Raw genomic sequence first — 8,756 nt, 5'->3', positions numbered from 1 at the left:
ACTAAAATTGGCCTCTCAGAAGAGTCAGATACGAAAGTGATTTAGACACCTGCCTTAGACCAAGTGCCCAAATCACCTTCTTAAGCACATTCCTATCATGTGTCTGTTTTGGTCATTTTGATCCCTTTTGAGATGCCAAATTTAGTGATTCAAAAGTCATTATGGGGGTTTTTGATTGCTCCAAACACAATGGTGATGCCCAAATCATCAACTTATGCACCAAATTAGTAGAAATCCATTTGGGTCCTTAGATGTATCATTATGACACATTGAAAAATAGTCGAGCAAAAACTTCAAAATGTCAGTTTATCTATTTTGTGATTTGTATAAAGTTGTGCTTCTCACTCTAGAACTTTTTAATTTTCAGCCAAGAAAATAAGAAAATGATGAATTTCTTAGAGAGCCTCCAAGTGAGCTCCATTTTTTCCTAGTGTGGCTCTCAAAATGAAGATCTACATTGTGTGGATGGCCCAAATAATGTTGTATATATCGCTGAATCCAATCAAAAGTGATCAGTCTCATAGAAGATGACAGCTTTGGAGAGAAGCAAAAGCATGTGGACCTGAGCAAGTGATGCAACGGAGGACGCAATGAGCACCATCATGCAGAACTCCGGCCTCACAAAGATGGTAGGTTCCAGATACAAATGTGCGGACCTAACCCTCGGGGGGGTCACTATGTATAAACCCTCTAGATCACGTGCGTTCAAGGCCTATATTTAAAATCCCTTATCTGTAGATTTTTTCATTAATAAAATGTACCCCTTTTCTATACAAATCTGTAAATTTTTTCAAAAACTATTTTAAATAGTCCCTTATGTATATTTATTTCTGTAAATTTTAGAAATTAAAAAATATCCTTCTGTTGAACTCACGTGATAGGGTTACATATGATGAGTGACCCCCCCGAGACCTAACCTGAAGGCAAAGGTTGTAACTTTTTGATGTGGTGACATGATGTGGTTGATTCGACTACTACTTTACTTCATTAATGTCCTTGCAGTTGAGAAGCCATTGTTATAAGTGTTTTAAGTGCCAACTATGGGCTACTGATTAGCAGTAGTCCTAAGTTGCGACATGTTTTATTGTGAAGATGCAGTTTGCTGGTTGGAGAGATTAGTGTATGTTGTTGCAGGTGCTACATGGGTTCTGTGCTACGAGGTCTTATTGCCGGGATGATGCTATGGTTGCTGCTTGAGGTGCTACTGTGGCTATTTGGGGGCATGATCGTCAAACTTGAGCAGAGCCATTCGATTGTGATTTGGGAATGAGAGTATACGATCCTACTGCAGATTGCAATTCGGATCCAAAACGAACGTAGTTGGTTATGCCCATGCGATCACAACAACAGGAGCTATCGATTTTTTTTGCTCGTTGCAGCTTGTACCTGAAACACAAAGAGGAAGAGAAGTCCCTTGCATCCGGTACAAAGGGAGACTGTGAGTCTTGTTGCAAAAAGTGCAGCATGCAGCAATCCTCAATCATGGCCCTCATAATGGAGATGATGAAATGGAAAAACAGGTTGTTGCACTTCCAATTGAGGACTAGCAGGTGACTATAATGACAATGAGAACCGCACTCTACCAAACTTAGGGAGCATGAGCGCTAGCATACATGATTCGAATGGTTTTTCCTCCTAAGGAAAATTTTTGTCTGTAGGCAACACAAGCAAAAAGGCTGGCAATATCAAACAAGTGAGGCAACCTTTTTCACAAGAGACCTTTTCATGTCATGAATCATCTAAAGAATCAACAAGAGGGAGTGTCTATTGCTTCACAATCGTTGCATGGCCCAAATGGGTAGGCCTTAGTAATCCTTTGGCCTCCAAACAAAAAAAATCGCATATTCAAGCAATGTGCAAAAATGGCAATCTATATGGAACAAGTGATGCAAACTTTTTTAAAAAGTAACTCAAAGTGCTTCATTCTTTTTGGGATAGTAGTTTGTGATTATCTATCATATACTCATCTTTGGTTCTCTCAACAATCCTTGAGAAATTTCATATAGTATGTGAGTGATCACCTCACATGAACAATGACAAATAATAAAAGCACAGCTACAACCAACTCTTCATAAGTAGATAGGAGACACATTGCCCTTTTTTTACATTTTACTATGTCATTTTTTAAAAAAAAATCTCCACGTAAAGCTCCTATGAATAATTGCAAAATTTTATTACTACGTAGGGCAGACTGAACTTTGAAGCAAGCATGCCTCTACTCAAGCTCCCAATTGTTCCTGTCTGTAGTTGCACGACCATTCCATTAGTTTGTGGAAAGGGGCGAATTCAATGGCTTCCTTCACACTCGCACATTTCGACACAGTTTTCGTCCATGCTCTGAGATGAGGGCATTCTGTCTCATCTGGAAGCTTGAACCTGCCGATTTCTTCGAATACCTTGAGCCATTCTATATAAGATGCAAGGGTGACATCGACGAAGCCTATGCAATCGCCTCCGTAGTAGGGCTTCCCACCGCTCAAGTCTTGCAAGGCTTTGTCTAACGTGATGAAGGTCTCCGTCAAGTCTTTCGCGGCTTTCACTTGATCCTCGCCTTGGCATCTCAGAATTCGGGCGCCTGCATCATAGATCTAATGCACCCAACACGAACCTTCATTAATTCTGCTCTAAGAGTTTAGAAACGAGCTTGTAGTTTAGAAACCTTGGAGTTTAGAAACGAGCTTGTAAACAAAGAACCATATACTTCAGGCATGCTCTTTACTTGATTCAATATCAGGATGCACACTGAAAACAAAATTGCGCACTGGTATGGACGTAGATAGCTAAAATAAGGATGATCAGGCCTCCCTGTGCTCACCTTCTTATCGAGGAAGTCTGCCCAGAAGCGCGCCTGTGCTCGTTCGTAGGGACCCTCCGGAAGCAATTTCTTCGAAGGCCACACTTCATCGAGATATTGAAGTATGATAAGCGACTCGGAAAGGGCCTTTCCATTGTGGATCAAAACGGGGACCTTCTTATAAACTGGGTTGGACTCCAGCAGCAACTGGCTCTTATTGTCCAAGTCCTGCTCCAGGTACTCAAACTCAATTCCCTTCTCTTTAAGGGCAATCAGCACATGATGGCAGAACATGCTGCACCATTTGCTGAGGAGTTTGATGTTGTCTGAAGGCATGGTGGGATAAAGGAGCTGAGGGCGCCACAAGAAGGAATGTAGCAGTGAGCAGGTATGGAAGAAGGTGGGCACTTTCGGACATATTTATCACCACTGAAGTTTTTGTTATTTTGTGGTTGTTGGAATGCACTTACCAGCTCAATGCACGCACGCCGCACATTGAATTTTGAGTTTCTCTTTGGTCATCCATGATAAGCTTGTTTAAAAGGACACGTGACATTTCCAACCGGGAAATCAAAGGCTGATTTCAAGGTTGTACAAATTTTAATGGAATTCAACACTTTGCGTTTTATTAAATAGACTTTCAAAGCTTGCATGATTCTTCTTCTTCCTATATTTAAATGTTCATGCCTTCCTTTTCAAATGTATTTAGAAAAAAACTAGTATGTCTTTATCTTTGTGATCTAATTGCGTTCACTAAAATTCTTGAACAATTCCATAAATTAAACAAGCCTGACAATGAAAGTAAGAAGCATAATAATACATACTTTGTTCAAAAGGTTGCAAGTTGATCACTCACACACACACACACACACATGTGCCCGTGATTGCATGCGCGCACACACACACATAGAGAGAGAGAGAGAGTCGTTACATTTGCATTCACACTATTCATAAGAAAATAGGAAATTTTCTAACTTAGCACTTTATAAGCCTAAAGAGTTGGCATTTGAAGATCTTCATTATCATTTAGCATATACGAGGCCTATAGAAAGATAGAGAGATTATTGGTTGTAAGCAGTTAATGATGTGATGAATCAAACATTTTACAAGTACTAATAGAAAATCAACGGCAAAAAAGTCGAAAACACATAGTTGAAGCCACCCTACAGTACTGCGATTCTAGTACATCTCAATAACATAGGATACTTGGTATGCTTCATTGCATTTCTGCCAATAGTGGCCCATGTATCTAATAAGGTCATGCCTTCCATCCATGAGGAGCAAAAAAGGTACTCTTGCTTCACTATCGATTCCTCAAACACCTCATCATTGGTTGCTCTCTTCTTTTCACCATAACATGATGCTAGCTTTTGGATTTCCAAATTTCCATAGTCTCTAAATCACAATCTAGGTGGAAAGTTGGCAGATGCCAAGCCTTGAAGCACCTTAAAATATCATAATAAACAACTCTTATTTTAGGTTTTCAATAACAAAGGTATGAAAAGTTTTTTAAAATGCAATGGCACTATCTGAATTTCACTCATCAAGCTCTTACCCAATTTAATACTCCTCCTATACATATTGCCTTGAATTAACGATCTAAGGGCATAGACTTAACCATCTATGGGTCCAAAGTAAGGAATGATATGAAAACCCATGCAATCATCAATTGAAACATTTGTATTGACTTGATGCTCATAAATAAAGCTTTTTAAAATTCGTTTGGTTTCTACTTGAATACAACTCATGACAAATGAGATATCTACATACTTATGTTGAATTTTTTTTTAAAAAGATGGAAGTATGGCTAAGATATCTACCATAAAATGAAGATAAGAAATAAATTCAAACTTGCAAATCTTTCCAAACAAATTTGCATTATTAGCCTTTGTAAATGCCAACAATGACTCCAATGATTCACAAATCTTATGAACCACTTGGTGTCTACTTAGTCATCGAACTTTGTGAGTACAGCTCATATGCAATACCCCACATCCAGACTCATTTTCTAGACTTTCCAACACATATTTTTTTATTGACTTGTTTCATGTGCAATGTAGTGTATATTTGACATAAATGGATTATGTTTTTTCAACAAAGTTTCCAACCCTCTATTTTTTCCAATCCTAGTCCTAACACTATTTGAAACAAATCAAATCACTCATCTCATATGAAGAAAATATTTGGAATATCAATGCCACCCCTTCCCCTCCTTGAATCTACAACTCATATACTTGTCTCATGTGCAATGCACTGTATATTTGACATGAATGGATTATGTTTTTTCAACAAAGTTTCCAACCCTCTATATTCCTTATTGTATTGAAAGTTAATTGTCTGGGTGTATTTAATGCCAATGTTTTCTCTGGTGCTTAGCAGGGTGGCATCCTCCCATTGAGAGACACCTTCATCTATGGGCTAGTCTTCCATTGTCTATGACTTGGCCTCAAGTTTTTGTTGGGCCATCATATCGTATGCATATGTAGCGGAGGCAAAGGCTTCATAAGGTCGCTTTACAATCACCATGAGCTAGTTCCTCAAATTTTCCCAAAGACTCTATGAGGTTTCAAGTAACTGCATTTTTAGTTCATCAATTTCAGTGGATGACATGAAAGTGACATCAACTTCCTCAGTCATTTCTTTTAATGACTATTCTACACCTTTAAGTGCTCAGATCCTCTCCTTGAGGATTTTGTTTTCTATTTGCATGTCTGCGTGGTCTACTGCTAGCCTCTGGAGTTGCAAGAGGAATTCAATCTTCATTTCCTCCAGCCACTTAGTCACTATGGGCATGCATTCCTTCTGAATGCTTACTTGTGCAAGCAATTTGGACACACGTTTCTCTTCTAAGTCTTTGTAATGCTGGTACTCCTCTTGCAACTTTGCCAATTCCTATTTGCAGTGTGCCAATTAGAAGGTCAGAAGAATGTCATCTATACAGTAGATAATACAACAAATCCAGTGCAAGGAACATGCATTATCCCTATGAACAATTTCACTGGTATGAAAGGATTAGTGAAAGATGCACTCTATGTTCTGAAGCTGAGCAAGAACCTCTTGTTAGTAGGTCGAATTATGGAACACAACTACCGAGTCATCTTCAACGGAGATGAATGCACTACCAGAGACAAATCCAGAAGATTTTAGCTAGTAGGAAAAGGAGTGAAGGAAGGACGCTTGTACAAAATGCTAGCTACAATTCCGGATTTGCATGCCATGTTAGCTCAACCACAACAGATGCCACTATCCACAAAATGGCACAAGAGATATGGTCATGTCAATTTCAAGAGCTTGTTAGATTCAGGAATCAAAATATGGCAATTGGGATTCCAAAGCTACAGTTTCTTGGAAAAGTTTGCGAAACATGTTGCTTCTGCAAACAAAAGCGAACCAACTTTGGTAGAAGCACCTCTCAAGCATTAGGTATTCTTGATTTGCTTCACACAAATGTATGGGGTTATGCCTAGACCTCTAGTGTCAATGCATCAATTTACTATTTGACTTTCATCGATGACTACAACAGATATTGTTGGGTCTAGTTTCTGAAAGAGAAATCTGAAGTCTTTCACAGCTTTCAAAAATTCAAAGCCATGGTAGAAAACCAGATAGGTATAAAGATCAAAGACATGTCTTCAGCATTCATGAACTTTTGCACAAGTCACGGTATTCGAAGACAATTCACTTGTAGAGATACTCCTCAGTAGAATGCAAGAGCTGAAAGGAAGAATGGTATTTAGCAGATAGTGTTAGAGCAATGCTTCGTGAGAAGCATCTTCCAAATTAGTATTGGGTAGAAGCAATAGCCATGGCAAACTACTTGCTTAATCACCTTCCGACCGAACCGATTCAAGGTATGACACCTTATTAAGCATTGACTAGACACAAGCCATGCATTGGCCATCTCCGCATATTTGGTTGCATAGCATATGCCCACATTCATGACGACCATCATAGGAAATTGGATGCGAAGTCAGGTAAATGCATCATGGTTGGCTACAGTGAAGAAAGAAAAGCATACAAGACTTTGTATGATCCCATCAATCGCAAGGTAAAATTCCCATCAATCGCAAGTTGTATGATCCCATCAATTGCAAGTTGTATGATCCCATCAATCGTAAGTATGATTCGTATTGGATTTCACATAATTCCCAAGTAAAATTCTTGTACAAAGCATCCATTTCTTCATTCATAGCAGTTTTCCATTCTAGCTTGTCTATTGCATATGTACGAGAGCTGATACAGGATGAGATCATTGATCTAAAATAAGGCCAGATCATCTACCTTCCATCAGGAAATAAGGCCATAGCAAACAAATGGGTATACAAAGTTAAGTACAATCTAGATGGAAGCATTCAAAGATACAAAGCCAGACTAGTTGCAAAAGGATTTGCACAGCAATATGGTCAAGATTATGATGAGACTTATTCTCCAATAGCAAAGATGGATTCGATACAATTCTTGATATCACTAGCGGCACTCAATAGATGGAATGTGTACCAGCTCAATGTCGAGAATGCATTTCTCAATGGTTATTTGGATGAGGAAGTCTACATGCAACAACCAACAGGTTATGTTGAACCAAGAAAAGAGAATCAAGTTTGCCATCTCAAGAAAAGTCTCTACGGCTTAAAGTAAGCACCCAAAAGTTGCTACAGCAGAATCGACAAGTATTCTGTTGATCTTAAAGCAAGCACCCAAAAGTTGGTACAGCAGAATCAGCAAGTATTGTGTTGATCTTGGATACATGAAATCCAATACGAATCATACTCTCTACTACAAAGTTCAAGGGGAAGACATTACTATTGCACTTTTGTACGTAGATGATCTGGTTGTGACCGGGAGCAAGGATAGCTTCATCAAGAAATTGCAATAAGACCTATTAGCAGAGTTTGACATAAAAGATCTTGGACTTATGCACTATTGTCTTGGTATTGAGTTCTGGAGAGATTCACACAGCACCTTCATGAGTCAGCTCAATATGTTGACAGTCTCCTGAAGAATTTTCTTATGGCAGATTGCAAGATTGCAACCACTCCCATGAAACATAGTTTGAAACCTACTAAAGGTTCAAAAAAGCCTACTATCAATGATAGGTACTATAAGAAACTCATCGGATCGTTTATATATATGACTATCACATGGCCAGATATTTATTATGCATTAAGTTCACTTGCACAGTTTATGGCAAATCCAAAACATTCTCACTGGAATGCAGCCAAAAGAGTCTTGAGATACATCAAAGGTACAAGACAGTTTGGGATAGCATACAGAGGAATTCATCCAAGGTTGCATGGATACTATGATAGTGACTATGCCGGAGATCATGAGACTAGGAGATCCAACTCAGGGATATGGATTTTTCCTTGGTCAAGGTGCTATATCATGGTTGTCAAACAAGCAGCCAACTATTTCTTTGTCTTTGACTGAAGCATAATATAAGGCACTCACTATAGGTGCATGTGAGGCTATATGGCTTAGAAGACTATTGTAAGAAACATATTACTTTGATCAATCAAAGCCAACAACAATATACTATGATAATCAATCGGCTCAAGCATTGGCCAAGAATCCAGTATATCACCCCAGGACAAAGCACATTGATGTCAAAGAGCACTTCATCAGAGAAAGAGTGGTACTTGGTGACATCACACTACAACATTGTGATAGCAATGAGAATGTTGTAGACATCTTTACCAAACCACTCGATAAAGAGCTTTTCGAGAAACACCGACAAGCTCTTGGTTTGACACAGAGGAAGGACATTCCCATTAAAGGGGTGTGATGGAATGTAATGCTCAATCCTTCTTTGATTCCCTAGAATCATCAACCTGAGGGAAGGCCTACTTCATGATGTTAATCTTGAGGGAAGGTGTTGAGAGACCACGCCCAACGTCATGTGATTACATGTGCATAGCACTAACACATATAAAATGCTATAAAGAAAAGGGTTAGATGCCCTAAT

At 38.9% G+C, this 8,756-nt stretch overlaps 1 protein-coding gene across 1 annotated transcript; it reads right to left on the bottom strand.

Moving 5' to 3' along the window:
• Positions 1-1,993: 1,993 nt before the first annotated feature.
• LOC147897059 (glutathione S-transferase U20-like) lies at positions 1,994-3,202 on the bottom strand. Its single transcript, XM_087381646.1, has 2 exons — positions 2,816-3,202; positions 1,994-2,588 (listed from the first exon to the last, which is right to left on the bottom strand). Exons 1-2 carry the CDS (start codon positions 3,128-3,130, stop codon positions 2,220-2,222), a joined length of 684 nt encoding a protein of 227 aa, XP_087237772.1. The 5' UTR covers positions 3,131-3,202; the 3' UTR covers positions 1,994-2,219.
• Between the last annotated feature and the right edge of the window lie 5,554 nt (positions 3,203-8,756).

This window comes from Dipteris shenzhenensis, chromosome 11 (assembly GCF_047967505.1).
Source record: "Dipteris shenzhenensis isolate YYH24624 ecotype China chromosome 11, Dip_SZ_1.0, whole genome shotgun sequence".
NCBI classification, from domain to species: domain Eukaryota; kingdom Viridiplantae; phylum Streptophyta; class Polypodiopsida; order Gleicheniales; family Dipteridaceae; genus Dipteris; species Dipteris shenzhenensis.
The sequence above is the reverse complement of the archived record's forward strand: the minus strand, read 5'-3'. Positions and strand labels throughout refer to the sequence as shown.

What these genes read in the sequence shown, in the direction of transcription:
- LOC147897059 (XM_087381646.1), bottom strand. Translation starts at nt 3,130, where the DNA reads ATGCCTTCAGACAACATCAAACTCCTCAGCAAATGGTGCAGCATGTTC. An exon ending in CAGACTTCCTCGATAAGAAG is followed by an intron (nt 2,589 to 2,815) that starts GTGAGCACAGGG and finishes TGGGTGCATTAG; the next exon opens with ATCTATGATGCAGGCGCCCG.